This window comes from Mus musculus, chromosome 10, assembly GCF_000001635.26.
Source record: "Mus musculus strain C57BL/6J chromosome 10, GRCm38.p6 C57BL/6J".
Taxonomy (NCBI): domain Eukaryota; kingdom Metazoa; phylum Chordata; class Mammalia; order Rodentia; family Muridae; genus Mus; species Mus musculus.
In genome coordinates, this window is record NC_000076.6 from 7,903,002 (window position 1) to 7,928,247 (window position 25,246).

Sequence of the window (25,246 nt, forward strand, 5' to 3'; positions counted from 1 at the left end):
CACACATGGGATGTCAGAGTGACTTTGGGGAGTCAGTGTGTCTTTTCACCATGTGGGTCCCAGGGATGGAGCTCAAGTCCCCAGGCTTGGCATTACCCGCTGAGCCATCTCCTTAGCCCAGTGACTTCACAATCCTGGCCCTGTCCTTGACTGGTTAAACTGAATGAGAGCCAGGGCAGACAAGGCAAAGGTGGAGATGTGCAAGGTCTCTCAGGGAAGCGACAAGGCCGACTTAGAAGTCAGAGAGGCGTTTATGGAATTGATCCTGCCGAGGTAGCAAGGCAAGCCCAGTGGACCCCCGAAGACAGGAACCTGCAGACGAGGCACTCTCTCTGGCTCTTCTCTCTGCCTCTTCTGTAACGTACTACAATGCTGGAACAGGTTAAGTCCCAGGCGTGGAGTGGGGAGCCAGTTACAAGCCTATGAACCCATGGCGGCTAGGTTCCCAGGTGGGGCTGTCTGTAGCAGAGAAAGGAGATGAGGGAATCTGCAGCGAGAGGCAAGGGAGTGTTGGATTTTAGGCCACACGAAAGTGCAAGTGGGCAATCCCCAGAGTGTCTTTTGAATACAGCATCTGTCATCCTGGAGAAGTAATTTGTTATACTTTGTTATAAAACACATACTTCCTAGACAGCTGGACAAGCAACAGAAACATGCACATGATCTTTAGGCCACATTTACATTATCCCATGTATGCACACCCATACGCATACCCTGACATTAAAAAAAATTTAAAAAATATCTCTGTAAAAAAGCAGGCTGGAGGACAGCTGTTGGTAATGTGGTTCCCTAAGAGAACCCAACTTCAGCCCCTACCCCCACTCCACCCGGCATCTAGGTGTGCTGGCCCACACTTAGTGCTAGGAAACCAGCTCTTGGAGGATGACTGTCCTCTGGCCTCCATGTACACCCCTCCCCACCCACAATCTCTGAAGAGCAACCCACCTTTGACATTGAGAGGACCTCAGTCTCCGTGACTAAAACACCAAGTGATCCACAGAAATGAAATGTCCGTAGACCCCAGCAGTGGTGACGCACGCCTTTAATCCCAGTACTCAGGAGGCAGAGGCAGGCGGATTTCTGAGTTCGAGGCCAGCCTGTTCTACAGAGTGAGTTCCAGGACAGCCAGGGCTGCACAGAAAAACCCTGCCTCGACAAACAAAAACAAACAAAAGTCTTTAGGGTAACTGACAAAATCAAAATGCAGGGCATCTCACGTGTTAATTGTGCTGTGGAGAAAAAGGCCTTGCAAGGCAGAGGAACCTCAGGGCGCTCACACTGGGGGACCCAATACCTCTAGTCTCCGTGGGCACTACTCACACACCCTGCACCCAGACACACATTACATGGACTAAAAGCAGGCAAATGGCTGGGTACAGTGCACACAGGCCTTGAGAGGCTGAGGCAGGACAATGAGCCTAAGGCTAGCCTAGGCTACTATGCAGCAAGACCTTGTATAGAAAAGCTACAAAGTGCTGGGCTGTGTTGGCGCACATCTTTCGTCCCAGCACTCAGGAGGCTGAGGCAGCCTGGTCTACAAAGTGAGTTCCAGGTAGCCAGAGCTACACAGAAACCCTGTCTGGAAAAGAAGACATAAAAAGTAAAAATGGTGACTTTAAAAATGTATTTTTGTTTACAAAAACTTACAACGTGGGTCTTTGTATGTTAGACATGGTAACAGAAGGCAGCTGCTACCTTGAACTCTATGTTTGTGTGGATGTGGATGTGTGTGCTTATGAGCACACCATACCCACGTAGAGTAGTTAGAAGACAACTACCAGGAACTGGTCATTTCTTCCCACCATGTGGATTCTGGGGACTCAACTCTGCCTGCTGAGCCACCTCATCGGCCCTGGCTAAGGTTTCAGCGAGTTCCTTCAACCTGGAATAGAGCGTCAGTGTCTTAGGGTGGTGGCACATGCTCCTGTCATTTCTAAAGTTGGCTTCCAGACACTGTCCTGTTCAGGCCTCCTCCTATTCTTTGGCAAAGAAAAAAATTTCTCTCACTAGGTTTCAAAAACTCAAGGTAGGCCTTCACACACAGAGCACGTCAAAGACGCCAGCAGACATACATGACTTTGCTTGTCTCCAAGTCTGACTATGAGAGCTCCCTTCAGAGAAGCACTACTGTACAGCCAGGACTGGACACATCATGGGGCTTAGGAGACACGAGCCGACTCCTAGGCCAAAGGGCCCGAGAAGTCACGTGCTTTTCAACAGTAGGGTAGAATTTTTAAAAATTAAAGAGAAACAAACAGCCAAAGTCCACCATGAAAAGAAGGCACCATCCACTTTCTTCCTCAGGTGAAACCTGATCGATACACCGGACAGCCAGACATGGCGGTGCAGGCCTAGAACCCCAGTGTTTGGGAGGATGAGACAGGGGACTACAAACTGGATGGCAGTCTGGTCTTATCTAGTGAGAGAGACTCTGCTTACAAGACCAAACCAGGTAGCCAATCAATCAAGACGCCCAAAAGAAACCGGTCTACAGCAATGGACAGAACTCACAGAGGGCATGCTGGGAGCTCGTGAGAAGGGTCGGGGGTGGTGGTGGGGGTGGTGGTGCCTCCTGACTTCAGCCAGCTATAGAGCACTATGCTGAGTACAAACTGTCCCACAAACTTCAAAGACAAGCCACAAAATCCACATTAGAATATAAGTTTTTTTAATTTTTATAAATAACTTATCTGTTACAAAGATAGTTTACCCAGCTAAATCACAAAACCATCAACTCAAGATATCCAAATTACGTTTTATTAATAAAACAAGTAAAAACTGATTTATCAATCTTCACATAGAACTGCAGAGGAAGCTGAAAAACAAGGCCTACTTTTAAAACACAATGCATCAAATGTACGAGTTTTGGGGTCTGTTGCCTAGTGACCTATGGTTGCCGTATCTCTTTCCATACTCACAGTGCAAAGCCCGGAAGGCCAGGCTCTGACCTTCTTAACGCTCATTCATAATAATCCTGTTTATTTAAAACATAGCCACTTGTGAACATTTACAGTGGGACAATCTACATTATTTCCTATTTTTTTCTTATATTTCAGCACTTCCCTTAGCCCCATTCCAAGCACTGATAATTTCATAATTCTTTTAAAATGCATATGGTTATTTTTTCTTGATTTCATTTAGTTATATACATTCCTGATCATATGAATATTTATTTTCCTTACAAAAATATATCATCAAAATAAAGAGATGTCTGAGGTTGCTTCAGTGTTCAAGTCTGCTTGTTTTCTTTCTTTTTTCCAGCTTTTCTTCAGTTGTCCTAAAGATGACTATGCTTTATAAATACACATGACTGTGCCAACAGTCCGACAGCCACACTTCTTCCCGGGAAGAAGAGGCTGCGGGAACGGCTGCTGAGGCTGCTTCTTAAAACTGCATTTTCCCAACAAGAGCCTCCCATGGAGTTCTATGGGATACCACACAGATGGGGCAAGATGGCAGTGGGTTTAAATACTTTCTGCTTTAAGCTGCTGGAGAAGACAAAACGACATGTTTGGTCACCCACTGCTCAAGTCAGTGTACAGCGTGACCTCGACCGTCCGATGGCTGCAGTGTTTCTTGCAGTGACTCACATGCAGCACCTGCATGTCTTCTCAGAGCATTGGCACCAAGGGACAAAGGACAGGAGGAGGAAGGGGAGAGGGAGTTATGTTGTGCACAGTTTCATTTCATTAATGCTTTCTACCTTATGGCATTGCTTTTCTCAGGTAAGGCTTAAAAGGAGCATGATCGTGCTTACTAAAAGGGAAAAGGACACTAGTTAACACAAGTCTATTACACTATACATATAGAAATATAAGAAGATAATGGAGAAATCAAAGCAGACGTGAGACATCTGTACAGTAGGAGAGGCTTGGGGAGCGCACTGTGGATGTACAGACAGACACAGCTTTCCTTTTATCTCACACCTAAATGCTGGCTTCACAGAGATGTCCTCAGAAGACAGAGGACAGGGCCAAAAGTACCCCAGATTTGTGGCGTTTCCCACATCTACTGGCACTATGTGGCAGCAGAGTTCTCAGTCAAACCTTGTTCCTTCTCTTTGTGTATGTAGTGTTTCACCAAAAGCTCTAACAACACAAAAAGCAATCATCCTGTCTCTCCCTTCCTCCCGTCAGGATCAGTGGTGACAAGAGGGGAGGAGTCCTGGGAACACCTAGGCACTGACACGTGACACTGGACATGGTCAGGCAGCAGGCAGCCCGGTCTCTCAGGCCTTTCAGGTGATGAATCTCACTGCCCATGACATTAGATTGAGGTATCATTAGCTCTGTGGGCTGACACTCAACACAGCACACCACTGTCTCGTCACACCTTCAACTGGACTAACTCCTGTGGCGGTGAAACACTTTCCCGATGACAGGCGACCTTCTTGAACTTTAGATGTGGTTTCAGAGGAAGGCGGGGCCTTTGGCTCAGAAATGCCGAGGCATCTCACACTGTTCACAGCGGATTAAGGCCGGGTGATTCAGAAACGTACAGGCAGTGCAATTCCACTGAGCACCTTCCTCATCCTCTGCGTCTTGGGTCTTTGGTGCTTTGATGGTGGACCTTTGATCTGTAAGGAAGAAAAGAAAAAACAATTTTAAGTTAAAAAAAAAAAATCAGAAAATCTACCAAATGGTGACCAGATAAAACAACTGCTGAACTGACCATGCTTCCCCTAGCGGGAAGAGCACCGTGACTCGACACAAACACTTCCACGGCCTAAGGGAGAACACAGCCTCATAGTTCCAAGTACAAGGGAAGGAAGGGTGAACACTCCTTCCCATCCCCACTGACTGTCATGTCAGACTGAAGGATCCTGCTGACTGTCACCAACCCTCCTGCCTTCATCTCCTGTGTGCTATGACACTTGAAACAACTACTTTCTAACATTTATAGTTTACACTTATGGCAGTAACATGCTGAAAAAGTAAGACAGAGTCAAAAAATCATCCCATTTTCTTGTTGTATTTTTAAACCTCAGACATGGCATAAGAGAGCCCTGAATCTGGTTTAGAATAGCAGGGAGCCTTCTGCAGTGTTCAGTCCTTTGGTATACAGCTCGTTGCAGTGTTCAGTCCTTTGGTATACAGCTCGCTGCAGTGTTCAGTCCTTTGGTATACAGCTCGCTGCAGTGTTCAGTCCTTTGGTATACAGCTCCCTGCAGTGGTCAGTCCTACAGCTCCTTAGATGCCATATGCAAGTCACCACCCTCAGCAATGCCAAATGTTTCCATCTACCCAGTGTCAGCTTCTATTTAAATTTATAATCTAGTTAATTTGTTTTACATTTATGCATTTTGTATATGTAAATGCATGAGTATGCATGTATCAGCAATGCATGTATCATAGCAAGTATGTAGAGGCCAGTGGCCACCTTGGGGAAGTTGTTTCTTTCTTTCTTCCATGTGCAGCCAGCCTGGGGAGTGAATTTAGGTCATCAGCACCAAGAGCCCTTAGCACTCAACCTTCGTGTGGCTCCATTTGAGTCACTGTTTGGATACAGAGGGGCCAGCCCCATTTTTCTGCATGTGGCGACTCCACTTTACTAACTGGTCCCGTGAGAGGAGGTGAGCACTGACGCACCTTGCTTGTCCCTCTTCTGTCCCACTGCTGTGTGTCAGAGAGCATGCTTAGGCCAGTCCTGCACTCTTCTGATCACTGTAACTCTGTCATCCGCTCTGAAGTAGGAGTGTGCTATCTCCAGCTCCATCCTCACTCAAGGTGGCTCTGCCTATTTAGAGTCCTGTCTGAAGTTTATAATATTTTTCTCATTTTTATACTGACATTGGAATTTGGTAGAATGTGCAGATTGGGCTGAAGAGATGGCTTCGCAGTTAAGCACACTGGCAGCTTTTCTATAGGACTGAGGTTCAATTCCCAGCCCCCACATGACAGCTCACATGTTACAGGTGACCTAACACCCTCACACAGATACAGGTAGACAAAACAACACACACTAAAACAAAACAAACTGTAGATCTTAGATATTGTAGGTAATAACAGTATAATTTTTGTAATCCATGAACATGAATGTTTCTGATAATTTCCTTCTTCAGTGTTTATAATTCTGGTATAAAATTCTTCTGCCTCTTTGGTGGAGTTTACTCCTATTTTAACGTTTTGATTGTTACTGTGAATGAAACATTTTTCTGGTATCTATGAATTTCTTTTGCATAACTGTAAAAAAATAACTGATTTTTGTGGGATGATTTTGTATACTGCAACGTTAATGAATTCACTAAGTAGTTTTTAACAGTAAATGCTTGAAACTATGACTAATACTGAATCTGATAAATACTACATTTTTCTTAAAACACAAATACCTATAAAGCTTAATTTATAAATTAGGTATATTGAAAGAACAGTAACTCATAGTAAAATAGATTATTAACACTATATTAATGAAAGCTATCTAAAATTTTACTTCTCTTAGGGCTAAAAGCAAATTATGCATCATAATTAGTAGTGACAATAGTGACCTAAATAGACATGCCTATATATTTAACTTCAGCCAGTCAGATTTTTGCACATAATTTCATTCGTATACATATCCTAATGCTTGGCTCAAATACACAGGCTTATTTCATGTCTTAGCTTGGTACACACATATTCTGTCACTTTCAATGGTGGAAAATGTTTCTAGATGATAATACATTTTTGAAATTTACCTGGAATTCAGGATATATACAAAACAATGTTCTCAAAAAACTGAATTTCTCTAAAGTGCCTGCCTTATCACAGTTTACAAATTTAAAGACACAATCGTTGCACTTAGTTTTAAACCCAAACTTTCTATTTTGGGAGTCCACAGTGGGTACTAAGGTCTCAAACATACTCTTAAAAAGTTACATACGTCACACCTTTGCATGCTCTCCACCCCAGAGTGTAAATAAACAAACACACACCTCCCTGAGGAGTCAGCCCATGCCAGAATGCCCAAGCTGGAAACACTTCCCAAGTGGAAGGTTGAGAACATAAAAAATAAACATTTTCTAGGATTTCGCTTTCCAAACAGTCTCACATTTAATGGATGCACTAACCTTTGGGTTTTGGTGGCACAGGGCCTACAAATCCAATATTGTCATAAAAGTTATGAATAGCGCTGGGGTTAAAATGTGGTCCTGAAATATACAAAAGGAACTATATCATCAATATTTATAGCTCAGAAATACTTAATTTTACTTTTTAAAGCAACAAATTCTAAAAATAAGCAAAAGAAATGCTTGAGATGATACCCGCTTAATTTCAAATTACATATAAGACTTCAAAAACATATCTTAGAACATAGATATAAGATAGTACTCATAAACACAGGCCAGTGATCGCAGGGAAGAAGTGACGTCAACACTTGTCAGAAAGAATTAGCAGCAGATCCCTGTTTTACGTAACAAGGTAAAATGACGGCATTTTAACATCAATTTAAGAAAGGTCCATCATTGTTCATTTTAATGGATGCTGGATTAAACACAGAAATGGGACTCAAGACTTTTCGTTAAGTTTCTTTTTTCTCTTTACATTTTGTATATTTCTATCCTCCCTCCCCGCCCCACACTTCAGAATTAGGTTTCAGTGATAAAGTTTCATTTATGTTTTCTATGGAACTGAGTGAAATCTAAGTACTTTTTACTACAATAAGAAATTAATGCTGGTAACTAACTGCTTGAAAAGTATCAAGTCCTATCACTGTCCATAGACTATAACATACTTTTATATCACTTTTCTATTTTATCAACCAAGACAGTGCCAGCGATATGAGGACACACAATTCTTGAAAGAAGAAAGGGAATGGGAGAAAGCCATATGGACACATCCTTACGAATACAACCCTTTGACATGCAGCTAGAAAGACAACCACTGTCTTCCCTTACCACAGGCTACAGCAGAAGGCTACAGGAGAGCTAAAGGCTGGATGTATTTGGTTTCTTGACCAGGTACATATTTACTGAGGGCAAAGAAGCCAACTGTTCTTTAGCACTTTCTGGCTCCAAAGCTAAATACTCCGAGACAGTGACTGGTAAGCCACAAGAAAACACTTGGCAGATCAATTCAATGAATTTCAGCTGAGAATGCATTGAACTTTACCTCGGGCTTGAAAAAGATCAATTTCTTTGGTTAAGCAGTCAATGTCAATCTGGAGTTGTCTATTACAACTTCTCAACTGCTGCATTTCTTCGAGCTGAAAAATAATTCCATATAAAAAGGTTTGTATTGAATTCTCACGTCATCAGTGAACAAAGAATGGAGTTGGCAGGGGGAGGTAAGGACAGAAAAACAAGTATGAACTAAGAGCATCTGCAGAAAACTAGAGCAAGCCTTTACACTGTGGCAGGCAGCCTGCTCTCCTGATCAAGCACAGGCCACGGCGGATGCATAACACTTACTGACGGTATCTGGGAAATGGAATTTGATCTCTTCAGGCGCCTTCGAGTTAGATTATTTTCCATCTCATTGACCTCAGATTTGAGTTTATCCAGCTTTTTCTTTTGCATCTCGAGCTCTCTTTGAAGCCGTTCCATCCTGGCCTTCTGGTGCACCAGCAGAGCTGCAACAGGAGCACATGCGTGAGGCCCCGCCCACTCCAGCAGCGAACTCTGCAGCAGACAAGCATTTCTGGGACAGCCTGCCAAGAACCCCAGAGCTACATTACAACAAAATACTGGGATGCACTTACATTTTCAAAAATCTTGACCTGGAAACTTTTCATTACTTAAGCAAATACTGCCCACCTAAAAATTTTTCACGGTTTGAATGAAACCTACACTACTATGGCTGAAGACAGTAGTCTGTTACTTTTTAAAAGATCCTAGCTTACTAAACTAACCGAATTTGCTCTTTTAGTAGTTCACATCTGACTCGTGGAAAGGACAAACTCTTTCCTCCAGTGTGACACCACGGTCTATGTTCGAGATATTCTAACATGATCATTTTACAGACATTTTATACGGGAATATGGAATGGGGTAAATAATTTTGATTATAACAAATAAGAATGACTTCAAACCACATGAATATCAACAAACTGTCCAAACTTCAAATTAAAAAGTGTCATTTAGAGTAGCAATAAGTCTTATGACATAAATGCTGAGCTATCTGGAAACGTTCATCAAGCTGTCAAAATTGATGTCTCTCCCCGGAAGCCGCCCATGAGAAATGGAAACCTTGTCTTTTAGGACACTGGACTGGAAAGACACCTTGGGATGGTGCTACCCAGATAACAAGCTGATGTGAGAAAGTACCTCAAGACTGCAGCACTGTTTTTAGTGCTTCCTATGTTCAGAAATGTTTGGATACACACAAACACTTGCCATTGTATCACACTGCCCCAAATATCCAGTATAGTCGCATGCTATGCAGGCTTGCCACTTACAGTCAGTAGGTATACCAGCATCTAGATATGCAGTAGCATTACCACACTGGTCTGGGCACTCCATGGTAATTGTATGATAAATGGACTGGCTACGTGGCACAGTTTTCAGACTGAATCACTTCCTGAATGTTGTTTACCTGTTCAATTAAAAAAGGAATTCCAGGGGCAGGCAGAGTGTGTGGAGAAAAGTCAAGATCTGAAGAGTACTAGTTAAAAATGTCCCCAAATTGAAGAAAAAGAAAATATAATTCTACAAGATAATGGAACATTTGTTCTGTTCACCTAACTAACTAAATCATCAAAGAGTACAGATGAATACACACATTTTCAAAGTTTGGGAGAACGTGCAACAACAGGCAGCTGCTGACACACAGACAAATATATGCTGATACCATGACAAATGACAGAAAGCTGCAGAAAAAAACCACACGGCAACTACGGTGAAGGGAGAGAGAATGCTGGAGACTGTGAAAGCCAAGTAAAACTCAAGTACTAGAAAATACAAGAGAAATAGGAAGTACGTCTTCCAAGAAGTCCGCTAAGGTCTTGGAAAGAATGCCCAAGCCCAGTGAACCAACCATTCTTCTCTGTGTTTCCTCTACAGGCCGCGCTTCAATCTCCATGGAAGCCCATTCTTAAATGCCAAGATGCTTAGTGTTTAGGGATTACAGATGAAAGGAATCGAGATGTAATATCTAAATGAAATACCCAGTTTCTAAATTAAAATGACCAAAAGAAAAATAAAGAATGTGTGTTTAAACCTATTCACCAAGAAAGGACATGGAAGACATAGAAAACAAAAAAATTGACAAGAACAACTTATACTTTTACTAGTGACCACAACAGATGTAAACACTAAATAAATAATTTCTTGCTGTGATCCTCCATGTGGGTGCTGGTACCTCAGGTCCTCTATAATTGCACTGCTGAGCAATCTTTCCAGTCCACAAAGTAGATTTTATAAATTAAGATCTATGTTGTTTATAGCAGAAACATTCCACTCACTCAGTCACTCACTCAGTCATTCTTCTAATAAGCTGAGAGGTGATCACACTGTAGTCACCCAGGGACACAATGCACAGGCAATCCCTCACCCCGTGGAGCTCACAGAAACAGGGCGACTAGGGCAAGAGAAGATAGCAACATCAGGACTCCAGAGAACCTTAAACAGATGAAAAAGGGTGTGTGCGTGTGATACTAACACATTCAGTGCTTTTAAGTCTTTTTGTCAAAGTTAATGAAATAAAAGTAATTTAAGCATGCCACCCCCTACCGCTGCTACAAAACTCCAGCAGAAGCTGTTGGTTACCAGGGCAGTCCCAACACTGCTTCTGGAATACAGGAATACTGGAATACAGCTGCCAGATTCTGATGGACACAAACGTCTTTTAATTTTATTAAAAACTGTAAAGACATTTCAAGTTTTATAGTGTAAATTTTAGGCACTATAAATAATTCCTAGTTCTTACAGAAACACAAAACTCAGAACTATTAGAAGAGAATGCACTTATTAAAGACTATCCATTGTAAAATGTCCCAGGTATTAATGATTATAATGATTTTAGATTTTTTTAAAAAGATAATTTTTGTCACTAAAATGTAGCAAGCCCTTATTTCTCAAGTTTAAAATTTATATGATTTAATATACCTAAACTAGGTATATGACTAAGCCATATTCAAGTTAGAATGAAGAAAGTACGTCAGCTTTTAAAATCAATCTAAATCCTCTGCAGAGCAGAGATTGTATCTGTTTTATACATTGCCGTGTCACCGCTAGATATCTACTTGGTGACCGAATTACAGAAGACTCAAAGATGGCAGCTTTTAAAAGCATCTTGTTTTCATTTGTTTTTACCATTTCTAAGGCTAGTTGAAATCTAGTTGCTGCTAGATCTTGCAGCAGGGCCTGTATTCAAACAACAGACACAACAAGGAAACTGAGATGATGCAGAACAGAGCCCACCAGCTAATCTAGTAATAACAGAGCCTATGAGGCAGGGAGAGCTTGAATTCAAAGCTTATTTGGGCATTATAGAGAAAAGACCTGTCTCAGAAAAAGAAAAAAAAAAAATATATATATATGCTCATTTGCATAAGCATATCTCTGGTTTATTTGTGATAATATCTAGTATCACATAAACATTACATAAACAGCTGTTATACTGTACTGTTTAATGAATAAGTCTGTATGTCTGCCGTCCAGATGCAATCCTGATTAAGTCCAATTGATAAACTAAGGTTAGATGTGACTTAACCCATATATTTACAGATATACATGTGTATAGTATGTACTAAAATGTGCTTTTATGTGTGTATATGTAGTTGTATGTATATATGTGTATATATGACTGACTATAAGGAGAAAGAATGTTAATAGAGATTGTATTTAACAATTAAGTAGACAGACGTGGAGACATATTTACTGTTTTTTTTCAAGACAGGGTTTCTCTCCGTGCAGCCTTGGCTATTCTGGAACTCACTGTATAGACGAGGCTGTTCTGTAACTCATAAATATTCACCCGCCTCTGCCTCCTGAGCAATGGGATTAGAGGTGTGCACCACCAACGCCCATCAAGGCATCAGTTTTGAGACACAGCTTGCTAGGCAGGGCTCTCCAATGGTGGGGCATGCTGCTCCAGAGGTAGCTCTAATACATCTGCCATCACTGGGGCTCCTGTCTGATGGTGCAGGGTGGGGAATTAGACTGGTAACCCTGGATACAGACTGCTGCACGTTTAAGGAGTCTTTTAATTCTAAGAGTGACACCAAGCTAATAATGGTTCCTTTAAAGAATGGAAGAGCCGACAGGTGGGAGACTCACTCGAAAAAGACAAATCATAAGCAGTTTGATATCAACTTGTAATTATTGCGATGATTATTTAATAATGTGATTACAATTAACATAAAACAAAGTTCTATGTGAGGCACTTCATAAGATTAAACCAATTTAAAAACAGTAATTTAAATTTTATTTCCTTTTGGAAAAAAAAAATCGCTGACTTTGTATGAGAAGCAGAGTTACTAACTCTCCATAGCTGTGACTTGTAAGGAAGTGCTGTGAGAAACGACAAGGACTGAGAAACATAGAACTCAATAAACTTTTCAATGCACAAGTTTTTAAACTTGAATTTCTTATATTTTGGTTGTGAGCCTAGTCTTTAACGGCTGAGCCATTTCTCTAGCCCACAGACCATATGAAACATGAAGCTCAAGAAGGAGGAAGACCGAACGAAGTGTGGATACTTTGGTCCTTCTTAGAAGAGGGAACAAAATACCCATGGGAGGAGGTACAGAGAGAAAACTGTGGAGAAGGAAAGGCCATCCAGAGACTGCCCCACCTGGGGATCCATCCCACATGCAGTTATCAAACCCAGACACTGTTGTGGAGGCCATCAAGTGCTTGCTGACAGAAGCCTGATACAACTGCCTCCTGAGAGACTCTACCAGTGCCTCACAAATACAGAGGTGGATGCTTACAGCCTACCATTGGACTGAGCACAGGGTGCCCAATGAGGGAGCTAGACAAAGGACCCAAGGAGCTGAAGGGGTTTGAAACCCCATAGGAGGAACAACATTAGTACCCCCAGAGCTCCCTGGGACTAAACCACCAACCAAAGAGTACACATGGAGGGACTCACGGCTCCAGCTGCATATGTAGCAGAGGATGGCCCTTGGTCCTGTGAAGTCTCTAAGCCTCAGTGTAGGGGAATGCCAAGGCCAGGAAGCAGGAGTGGGTGAGTTGGTGAGCAGGGGGTGGGGGGAGGGGATAGGGGATTTTTGGTGGGGAAACCAGGAAAGGGGATAACATTTGAAATGTAAATAAAGAAAATACCTAATTAAAAAAAAAGAATTTTTATTTTAGTGAAGGCAATCAATAGCTCAGTAAAATCAATGCTTCTGTTGGTATTAACAGGATGAGAGAATCACAAATATGGCTGGAGACAAGACACTGAAATCAAATTATTAAAATATAATTTATGTGTGTCCCTCAATTATTTTTAGAGGGGTTGCTTGGAGAAGGGAGACTGAGTGCTAGTCCGCTGAGCTTCTGTCACACATAGTATGTACCTTTCTTTTCCCTGTGACAACAGTCTTACTGAGGAGTGTCAGCCCAATGACAGCATGCCACTGTGGGGGAGGAGGAGATAGCCCCTCCTTTTCAGCAGCTACTGTTTGTAGTGGTCTCCATCAGGAGGGAAGAGGAATGTAGCTTATAGCTCAGCGGGTTCTCAGCAAAGTCCAAACAGTAGGAGCAGTAGTAAGTACACAGGCACCAAGGGATGCCTTTCTTCTATGTTTATGGCAACCTGGAAAGGCCAGAGGAGCTGGACAGATCAAGCGAGGTACTGGCTGAAAGGAAAAAGAGGGGCTCAGTGGGCAAAGCACTTGTCACACTCATAACTTAACCTAAGATTGATCCCCACAAGCCATGTAAAGGTCAAAGGAGAAAACTGACTCTAAGTGACCCTCTGAGCTCCACTCAAATGCTGAGGTACATGCATTCCTACCCACATATGCAAATACATAAGAATGCACGTGTGAACATAAACACACTCAGAACCACACATACTCATACTCTAAATAAACGTAAAAAAAAGAAAAAGCCAAAAAGTAGATGAGAAGGCATGGCAGGCATGAGAGCTTTTACTGTGAAGAGAGCTATCACCTGCAGTGACCGTTTTGAACAGTATTCCTCTGGCTGCTGGGTGCACAAGGACCACAAGGAGGCAAGGGTGAGGGCCAGGTGCTAATACACTAATCTGAGAGGTAGTGGCATTTATGAGGACAGGGACTATGTGGGTGGGTGGGAAGACAGGACTCTGGATAGACTTGGAAGGCTACCTGACAGATGTGACCATGAACTAAAGGAGTCAAGTATGTTCCCACGGTTATTCTAACCGTTAGAACTGCCAGTAACTGACCAAGGGAAAAGGAACCTGGTGGGAAAGTCACAGGCTGCTTTAAGAACCAGTAAATCTGAGAAATCCGTCAAACATTCCGATGCAGAGCCTCTGTGCACACAAGGTGCCTTAGACTCAGGGAAGAAGTCTGGCTTAAGAGTTACCAAGTTAAGGTCTATATAATGTTATTTAAAATCAAAGGCCAGAGCTGGGCATGGTGGCAGAGGTCTATAATTCCAGCACTTGGGAAACTGAGGCAGAAGATTTTGTCTTGGGTAGAGATGGACTACATAGGACTATCTTTCTAAATAAATAAGTAACAAAAATCAAGAGATCAAATGAGATACTCAAAGAGCAGATAGGAAAGAGGTTAAGAATTTTATTAATCATGAGCTAGGAGACTCTGGACTCACTAGAACCAAAGAAGTGGAGGAGCAAAGACGTGAGCAGAGTCAGGGGAGACTCAGTGCTTCATGGACAAGAGGGTGGCTGATCTCCAGAGAAGAGAGAGGAAGGCTCAGAGTGTCTACTGAGGATGTAACAATGCCATCACCAAAGACCTTGACAGTAGTTTTCTGGGTGACTGCACTGGGGGGAAACTTGATTGTAGTAGATTCTAGAGAGAATGGGAAGAAAAACAATATGGAGATAGTGTATTTAAGGAACCTTTTGTTTTCTCATTTAAGTTAAATACAAATAACTAATACTTAAACTGTCCAGTTAAATGCGAATGTCTACGTTATTGAATTTACCATCATAAAACCTTTGCTCTACATTTAAGAACCAGCAAATGCTCAAACCCAGGAGCCAGGCTGCCAGGAGAGGCGACCAAGATGTGGAAGAACTTAGCGAGTTACAGGAACTCAGGCACTGCTGAATGTAAAGAGAACCAGTTTCAGGGAGTCATTGTATTGGGGTACTATCAATTTTAACCTAATTTCTAGTACAAACACAACCATTCACAGACCTCTACAACACACACGAGCATCAGCTCACTATACCAAGATGCTAACTGCGCAAATTTAAGCTGGGCCCTGGACACGTGATGCTTTAAAATTACAGGATTATGGAATGGGAAAACCACCACAGCGTAGCATGGATGAAGAATCACTGCGTATTCATCTGTTTAAACAAAGCACGACCAAAGAGTCAGGGCACTCTAAGGGAGCACCCTCCCTGACGCAGGGGAGGACAACAGGAGAGGGAGGTCTGCAGGGGAAACCGGGAAAGGGGATTACATCGGAAATGTAAATAAATAAAATACCCAATAAAATAAAAAGGAAGGAAACTTATTAATAAAGCCAGTGTATCAGAGAAAGATTAGGGGCTGGAGAGATGGCTCAGTGATTTTGAGCGCTTGTTGCTCTTATAGTGGACGGAGGTTCAGTTCCCAGCACCTACATGGTACTCACAACCATCCTTAACTCCAGTGCCAGGGGATAGAATACCCTCTCCTGACTTCTGTGGGCACCAGGCAAGTATACGGTACAAAGATACATAAGTAGGCAAAACATTATTCATACTATGAAACAAAATAAAGAAAAACATTTAAAAACAAGCCAAGTTGATTTTCTGAAGCACTACGAACTATAAAACTCCTGATTATAACCATATTAAACTTTACATGAATAGTTTCAAATTCTAAAATAATATTATTTGGACATTTAAAGATGAACGTTGGGCCAGGGATATAGCCAAGTGGAAGAATACTTAGTGTAGCAAGGCCAGTACTGAAAAACAAGCCATCAGAAGGCATGCTGATGCCCTCTTCTGTTGTGAAGTCATATGGACAATAAATCCAGCATGGAGACTATCCACCCCCCTTTAACATTAGCATTACCTTGTGTGTAGGCAGCATCATCAGATCCCATACTCAGTTTCCGGGCTTCGCTTATTCTATCCACATGTGCTAGAGCCGGGTCTGTGAGATGCTGAATGTTCTCTGTTTCTACATAATGGTCAGGATGATTTAGAAGATTTGTAAGTTCAAAGGTTGGGGAGACCACCCCCGGGGAAACAGCAGGGGGCTTATTGGGGGAAACTGTAATTTTGAAAGTATATTTTGTGTTGGGTTGAGTGACCACCACTCGAGGAGACGTTGCAGAGTTACCACCTAACACTCGGCTTTTGGGTGGATGGTGATGGATAAAGGCAGGACCCATGCTCACTTGCCCAGACATGTTCCTGGAGGCTGCAGATGGCCCAGAGTTTGTAGATATGAAGAGTGTCGGTTGATTCCGCATGCCTTGCTCATCTCCTGCGGTGGCATTGGCTGAAATATAGACCTTGGGTTGACTACGGGAGATCATCTCATCAGTATTTGGAGGACTGGCAGCTATGTAAACAGTGGGCTGATTTCTATTTAAGGTCTGGCTGTTGACCAATGAGGAAGTGCTGGCAGTTCGAGGTCCAGAAGAACGTAATTTTGAAGAACTGTTTCTTTGTGGGGGTTCAAGTTTGATTTCTATCTGGTTCTTTCGAGGTCCTGTTGAAATATTCTGAATGTTATATTGGCTATGGGCAGAAGACTGAGAGCTCCCAGATGAGTGAATGGTTGGCGGTTGTGGAGTAGTTGGCGAACTGATAGGCATGTAGACATGAGAGGTCTGATGGCCCTGCTGATTCGGCTGCTGGGTTGAGGTATGTGGCAAAGGATTGGATGCAGGATAAGTAGTCCAAGGTCCAGGCTGTGAAGGTTGATAGGCTTGCTGAGGGTTCATGGGATTAAACTGAGACACCCAGCCAGAATGTTGTTGTGTCTGCCGAGCTGTACCACTAGGAGTTGTAATATAAGGCCTAATATAGATAGAATTTCCCTGTGGACTGTTCAGTACAGGCGGAGGTACACCATGTATGTGCAAAGATGTAGGAGTACTACGGCCAGTCTGTATGTTTGGGGCTAAAGTTACCATAATAGGATTGAACCTGGGAGTCTGTTGAGAAAGGTTTGATGTCCCTTTGCTGCCTAGGTGAAATCCAAGATGCGGTGTTGAGTTTGAAGCACCAGATGTACTGGGCATTCCAAAAACATTAAAGCCTTGAGGAACTTGAGCTGGTGCTGTCTGTGGCTCTTGCTGAAACAGTTCGTTATTGGACTGCCCACCGTGAAGCTGTCCATCACTAACGCTGTGTGTTAAAGTCCTGCTTCCATTCACTCGACTTCCTTCTCTTCCATGGTGGTAAACATTCTGTGACTGCAAGTCCAAGTTGAGAGAAGTCATGTGATTGCGTAGACCAGAAATTCCAGACTCATCTGAAAAATTCAGGTCTCCTTCACCATAAAGATACCTTGTACTCTCCTGAGAGAGAACAGCGCAGCAGGCATCCAGGTTATTATTGTTCTACAGAGCAAAATAAGGACAGGTTAATCTTAGTCATGAGAAGTGAATACACAGACTATCATTACCACAGAAATACACAACTAACAAGTGAACAGATACTATAATCACAAGAGACATCTTTTGATTTGAGAACTATTTTAGGTTTATTAACTCTCACTATTAGTGTAATGGAAACATTTACTAGTAACAAATAAATGTAAACCAAATAAATCATGGTCTAAGAAGCTACTTAGTAAATGGATGGATCCAAATACAGTAAAATGCAGCCTAATTAAAATACAATTTTTACAATGAACAAAGTAATCAACTTTAAGAATATAATAAGGTATAATTAAATTTCTTTTTAAAGTGAAATGATAAGATGCAAAGTTCTTCAAAGCACTTAAAAAAGAAGTGAGCATTTATAGAGCCAATTGTTACACGGTTCTACCTGTGCTTCTTCCTCTTGTAAAACCATCCACAAATGAAATATAAGCACAAAGTAGCCAACAAAAGAACTGAGTTCATGTCTCTGCCTTCAACAGAGCCTAACAAAAACCCATTCCAGAGCAATATGCAGAAAGAAGCAAAACCCAAAACAAAGTGTTTTTAAACGAAGTACCACACCATTGGTCATAAATTCTCCAGAAAAATACTTATTGGAAATCAATCATATATGCAGCAATCTTTGAGCTTGTGGAAGATTTGAGTTTTCATCCCACTAAAGAGCCTGTAACTCAATCAGGTTGACAGTTTTGGAAAATGGCAGTGGTCAGTTCTCTCAGTCCTGACCTCTCCAGCCAAGGACAGTTAGCTAGGTTTAGAATACTCCAGCTAAATTCTAAGTATTTATACAATACCACAGACAGGTAGGTATAGCTCTCACCTCTCATCAAAGCAGTTTCTTTTTGCAGCAGAGACCATTACATAAATTTACAACTGGTCAAAATGCAGAGAACTATGGGGTGGGTGCCTGGCATCAATGGGTACATCTACAGCACAACCTCTAACCACAGAACAGAGGATGGTGCAACTTTAGGAGCTAGTGGACCAGGACGCCTGCTGTCCTGTGGTCTTCTGGAACCACAGGGAGGCTACGTGCATGAAATCCTAACATTATAGCTGCCTAAATAAGACCGGCACAATGACAATACCACTTAACATGTCAGCATGGACAGGGAAGCTGTACAAGGCACCATCCCTAGATGAGGAGCTATAGGCAGTCAATGGCTGCTGAGAGAGGGAGACTCAGTCTTCTCCAGGGCTGAGCCCTTCAATTCCAAGTGCTCAGCCCTAAACACATGCACACGAGAGTGAGACAGCTCAGTGACCTGTTCCGAAGAGACAACACGGAAAGCTCCAGAAAACTACAGTAGACGTTTCTCTCATCTCAGGCCCCTTCTCATGAACATGTGTTCACATCCTTGTACCTATACACATTAATATACACATTAATGTATACACACACACACACACACACACAGCCCTGGATTAATGAGTTAGATATTGCTTGATGGTTCACAGAGCACACACAAGTTGGACAAGAGAAAACAGTCAAACAACCCTCCCCAAAACAAAGCCAATACTAACATAGAAACTCTAGGTTCTTGGTGAAGGGAATGGTAGAGTTAGGTTAACTATGTTCCAACACAGTGAATGGAGCATCTCTAGCTGTAGTAAAGGTTCACATTGGAAACTTCGTAAAATGCATGGTTGGGCTTAAGTAATGGAGGATTTAAAGAAATGAACGGCACTACAGTTTGTTATTATAAGCAGCCGAGAGAGCTACTGAACCCAGATGAACAGAGAAGTAACAACAAAAGAGTATTTTGGGAAAAAAAAATCCTGTTAGTAGATAAGATGTAAGGAGATGCATATTCTTTTGACAAAGCAGCCAGTTAGAAGGCAGGCAATAATAAGTATCTGATAATGCAGGTGAGTAACAAGAGACCAACTAATACATCTTGGACATGGGAGAAAAAAATCGGAGCACTGGATGGAAAATTAGGAGCCAAAAAGAAATCAAGGATGTTAAAATGTCTACCAGCAATCAGATAAAATCATGCCAGAACTTTCATTAGGAAATGATGGTCCACACACACCATTTGAACAAGGAGAGCAAACAAGAAGAAAGAAATGACTGATACACTTCCCCCTTCCCCCAGTGATCCTGCCTCTGGAATGCTTGGTTTGTCTTCTCAATACATCAAGATTACACTCAAGTATACATTAGAGTTCTTTATTTTTTGAAAATACCCTAAGCAGTTCTATAAAAGACTTTAAGTTTCATTCCCAGTTTTCTGATTTTTAAAATATAACTGGTTGCAGGGCAGTGGTGGCTCATGCCTTTAATCCCAGCACTCAGGAGGCAGAGACAAGTGGATCTCTTAAGTTTGAAGTCAGCCTGGACTACAGAGAGAAACTCTGTCTCAAGACACCAAAAAAGAAAAAAAAAAAATCACTGAACTATAAGTGTTCTAGGTAGTTCTCTCAATATCAAATCTGTGAAATTTGTTAAAGAAATTACATTATTTTTCTATTAGTTTTTCAATGACTCCCTAAACACCCTTAGAATAGCTTTATTTTCCTACACATTTCTACCTTCTATCTAACTAAAAAAGTGAGACTTACCCCTCTTCCCAGTTTCTGGCTCTTTTCCCACCTTCTTCAAACTTTGACTCCTACTTTATTACTTTTATGCTGGTTGGTCTCTGTCTACTTGACACAAACCTAGACAAATCTGGGAGTAGAGATCTCAGCCGAGGAACTGAATCCACCAGATTGACCTGCAGGCAAGTCTATGGGATATTTTCTTGATTAAGGAATGCTGTTGGAGGGCACCAGCCCTGGGCAGGTAGTTAACAGTTGCTTAAGCAAGCAAACTGAACAAGCCAGTTAGCAACACTCCTTCATGGCACTGCTTCAGCTCCTGCCTAGAGTTTCTCCCTTGGGCTCCCTCAGTGATAGACTAATCTGAGAGTATAAGATGCAATTGAACCCTTTCTTCCCCTAGTTGCTCCCCAGCAATAGAAACCCAACTAAGACACTTCCCTTTTCTCTTTCTTTTTTCCATTACATTCTACATTGATAAGTGTGAACTAACTACTGACTCATTTACCAAATATTTTAATGGGGAACTTCCATTACTGTTACTCTTTTTAGAACTGTGAGTCACGTATCCTAGCAGTTAATATACCTGGATTATATATAATTCATCTTGAAGAACATGGAAAAAAATTTTAAATGGCAAATATATAATAACCTGTATTTACACTGCCAAGAAACAATAATATCTTCATTTAGAAAGGATTCACTTAGGAAGATGATTGGTGGGACTCAAACTAGGTTAAGGCTGAAAACATACAGAACAACTCAAAATACAGATCAAAGATGATAAGGGTATGAGTGACATATATGTAGTCACTATAAAATAGGATAAAAATTTCATACACTATCAAACTTTATAAATAACCTTTCAAATTTTGAAGGATCTTCAAAACGCCTTTTGGGAGGAAGATTTCCAGGTTAAATGAATGGCCAGCTACAACTATCACTAAATACTAAGAATTATGGATTTCTAGAATTTTGTATACTAAGAAAATGTAGAAATTGGAGAGATTAATTGGAAAATTTATAAAGTAAACTTAGAAATATAAAAAACATTTTTCTTCATAATTGGGAAGTTATGCACTGTTCATACAAATCCCTCATGTCAGAGATAATAGACTGACATGCCAACACTGTTTTGACAAATGTACCAATCAACAGAAGAACAAGCTTTCTGACTCAATTATTTTTCCCCCATTTCCATACAAAGATCTGGGATTTCACAAATCTGACGAGAGGATGAGGAAAAGGGAACAAGATTATAGAAAGCAGAACTCTTGTCTATAGGGCAGACAAGGCCTGTATTACAGGCAGGCACTGAGAACCCTATTTTGCCAGAGGCCATGTTACTATGAGACACCAAAGATCATTTTTCATTACAGCACAGTAATGCTAACAGAGTTTTTCTCCAATATCTAAAAACCACCAGGTTAATATTATAAATAGTATTGTATCAATAAATCAAAAAATCATTGAATACTAACCTGTAACATGCACCTGGATACAACAACTTCAGGCACTTCTGGGAATTTTTGTCGCAGGTCATGTAAAACCTGAAAATCAATTTGGTGGCTTCCTTGGGCCATTCGTATGTCGCCTGCTCAGGTCTATCTCAATAGGCAATTCTAGGCCTGAGTGGAATTAGTACTCATCTCTTCTGGCCAAGCATTTTCTGTGAAAGAAAGAAAAATTATTGAGAACTGATTTTAGAATGAATGTTGCTATAGATTTATAATCACAGCTCTTAACTATAAACTATAAAAGTGTTACTTAGGTTTAATGATTTTCATATAGCTATACATACTTTTGTTTCTAATAGACAATTTTGAAATGATCTAATTCCTCCATATTTGTATGTTCTACAATGGCAGAAGATGCATCTAATTAGGAATCTGCTGGGATGCTGTCTAGTCTTTCCTCGTTCTTTTAGGGAGACTCAGGATCCCCTAACCTTTTTTAATGAGTACACGGGAGAGCCTTAGGTACAAGACCTTCCTTGTTTTACTTAAAACCTTCAAGAATGTGGTTCTAAAAGACCACATGTGTTTTATCTAAAACTTAATGCTGCTATCTATATGTTGCTTTACATTCAGCTCTGAAATGCACAATCAACTCCTCTACACAAAATAACTAAGTCTTTTCTACTTCAGCTCTCCATTATCACTCACATGGGCAGTCATTCTCTTCTTCATGCTCATCTACCACCAAGTCCTGTGTTTCGTTTCAAAAGTATTTTGTATCTGATGATTCTTTCTCACCCCTACTGCTTTTTTCTGGCCACCTTATTCCATCTTAGCTATTACTGTAAGTCTCCTACCTCTGCTCTGTGTCAGTTTCCCTGCCTCCCACATCCTCAGTCTTTCCCCATAAACGATCTTTGTGAACAGTACAGCAGAGTAGCCACTCTCCCACCCGTGTGGCTTAAAACTGCATACCATGCGGCCTCTTGTTAACTACCACATTCCTGTTCCCTCTGTTGCTAATGGGCGTCCGTCCGGTATGGTATATCTTTGTTGAGGCTTTTGAACTGAATCCCCTCAGATCCTTGAAGGCTCTGTCTACTTCCTTACACTCACTATCAAGTGCCTCCCACTGAAAAACAGGTTCCCTAACCATTTTTCTTTTGTTAAAAAAACAAGCCGGGCGGTGGTGGCGCACGCCTTTAATCCCAGCACTCGAGAGGTAGAGGCAGGCGGATTTCTGAGTCCAAGGCAAGCCTGGACTACAAAGTGAGTTCCAGGACAGCCAGGGCTACACAGAGAAACCCTGTTTCAAAAAAACAAAAAAACCCAAAAAACCAAAAAACCAAAACAAAAAACCAAACCAAACCAAAAACATATCCACATACTACTTTTTCCTCTGTGACATTTATAAGTGACCTCTAGAGGATCAAGACCTCTAAGATTAACCACTGTATTCCCAAGACTAGACCAAATCTAGGTTCATAAAAGATGCAACATCATTAAAGGAAAGTTTTACTGTAAAGTTTCTTTTCCATTACAGTTTCTAAAGCACATTTCAAATGACTTAAACCCAGAAAAATAATTTACAGGCAATATTAGGAATGGGAAAATAAATACCTAAATGAGAAACACCTTCATTAACTAAAGATGAAGAATGAAAACGAATTCTAATCTCTTCTATCATTAAAGCATACACAGCATGTTACCGTTGGCTTGCTTTTCTACACACTGAGGACACAAAGGAGAAACATTCAAATGCCCAACTATACTTTATGCCTACTTTCTGAGAGGTCAGAGCAGATCATGGAGGAAGAGGGACTTGAATTGGAAGGCTAATCTTGTGTACTCTCTCTACACTAGGTTTGCTCTCTGAACTACACATATGAGAGAGACACTTGGAACAGCCAGGTTCAGGTTAGAACAGCCAATCTGAGATCCCAGGGTTTATAGTTTGGGTTCAGCATAGTTAACTGTCCCCTAAAACAAACTAAGTATCACTATCCGCTGGGGAAACATAGAAGAATCCAGACTTTCTACATGCCATCCTTGTCCTTAATTATATTCTAAATGATTAAAATCAAACAGGAAAAACTAATCCACACTTAAGAAAAAGACAACCAATGGAGAACAGGCCCAAAATGACTTAGCTACTGGATTTAGCAATATGGACTTGAAAGTAGCTCATGACTGCAAGGGTGAATATACTTGGACTTCTCAGGAAATAAGTGGAATATATTTTTTTGTATTCACATATATGAAATTTGTATGTAAGACCTATTTAAGAACTAAAAATATGTGAAACAGAACTCCACTGGACATGCTTATCTACAGTAGAAGAGAAGAAAATCACGCAGTCTGGAAGATGGACAGAGCTGTAAGTGGAACGGGGCTTCCAGACCCTTTGGATGCAGTAGGCAGTACCAAAAGCTTTTAATGTCCTTGTAATTAGAGACTGGAAACCAGGACACATGTAAGTATAGAAACAAACAGACAAACCTTATGGAAGTGTGGTTAAATTTTTCTCAAGTTAGTAAATGTTGCAAATTTACAGATTTAAGGAAAACATACAAAAGGCCCAATATTGTCTGCTACAAACCAGGGAAAGAAATCTTAAACACAACCTGAAAAATGACACCTATGGCCAGTTAAACAGCATATTTATAGACCGAGTTCACGGTCTAGCCCAAGGTAGTTTTGAACTTGGGGTAATCCTCCTGTCTTAGTTTTTTCTAAAATACACAGTGAAGAGCAGTGCTGCAAAGTAGAGGAACCATGACCTCTGGTTAGCAGGAAATATGCATACAGAATTCTTAAGACACAGCGGGGTACTATGCTCAAGTTAAGGAGGAACAAGAACAAATTCAATAATTCCAATCTTAAGAAATCTGAGTCAGGCAGGCATGTTGGTGTACACCTTCAATCCCAGCACTCCGGTGACAGGCGGAGTTTGAGGCCAGCCTGAGCTACATGCAGAGTGAGCTCCAGGACAGCCAGGGTTATGTAGACAAACACTGTCTCGGAAACCAAACCAAACCAAACCTAGCCACACCAAGCCACGCCAAACCAAAGAAAATTTGGTGTCACTTGTTTGTCATTTACTGCTTAAGTGTATTTCAGCAATATTCCTGTTGTGCAGGAAAGTAAGCTTTTGGTAGAATATATTCAAGGAGTGTTGTTTGAGGGTCTCTTTACTACGTTCATGTGTAGTAGCAGAGAAGACGAGCAAGACAGAATTTCCCAGACTTCACTGGAGCACCACCACATACTGGTATCTATCTTGTGTGGAGATGCCGGAGGGAAATGCTGCATACAGACACAGAAATTAAAATACAGCCCTTCATTGGCTGGGAGCTTATGGAAAGGCTAGAATGGTAGACCAGGAACCCAGGAGTCCAGCTGTCTGCTTCCCCACCACTGGGGTTTTAAGTACACACCACCAAGCCTACATTTTATATCTATGTGTTCTAGTACTGAACTCAGACCAAGCTACCCACCTGAGCTCCCCAAAAGCCTAAAATCCTTAAATAAAAGGAACTGATAGGGTTCCTTCTACGAAATTCCTAAGAAATACACATAAACATGAC

General features: G+C 41.4%; 1 protein-coding gene across 5 annotated transcripts in view; it reads right to left on the reverse strand.

Moving 5' to 3' along the window:
• Positions 1-2,646: 2,646 nt before the first annotated feature.
• Positions 2,647-25,246, reverse strand: part of Tab2 (TGF-beta activated kinase 1/MAP3K7 binding protein 2) — a 50,608-nt gene continuing 28,008 nt past the window's right edge. For 3 of the 5 annotated variants that reach the window (XM_011243204.3, XM_011243203.3, XM_030245247.1), the window contains 6 exons: positions 21,684-21,871; positions 16,113-17,613; positions 8,387-8,625; positions 8,088-8,181; positions 7,046-7,126; positions 2,652-4,576 (listed from right to left, as the gene is read on the reverse strand). In XM_011243204.3, the coding sequence (XP_011241506.1) occupies positions 4,434-4,576; positions 7,046-7,126; positions 8,088-8,181; positions 8,387-8,625; positions 16,113-17,613; positions 21,684-21,785 (2,160 nt within the window). In that variant the 5' untranslated portion in view covers positions 21,786-21,871 and the 3' untranslated portion in view covers positions 2,652-4,433. Of the gene's footprint in view, positions 4,577-7,045; positions 7,127-8,087; positions 8,182-8,386; positions 8,626-16,112; positions 17,614-21,683; positions 21,872-25,246 lie in introns of all 5 variants that reach the window. The other 2 variants (NM_138667.3, NM_001359534.1) reach the window with 2 other exon arrangements.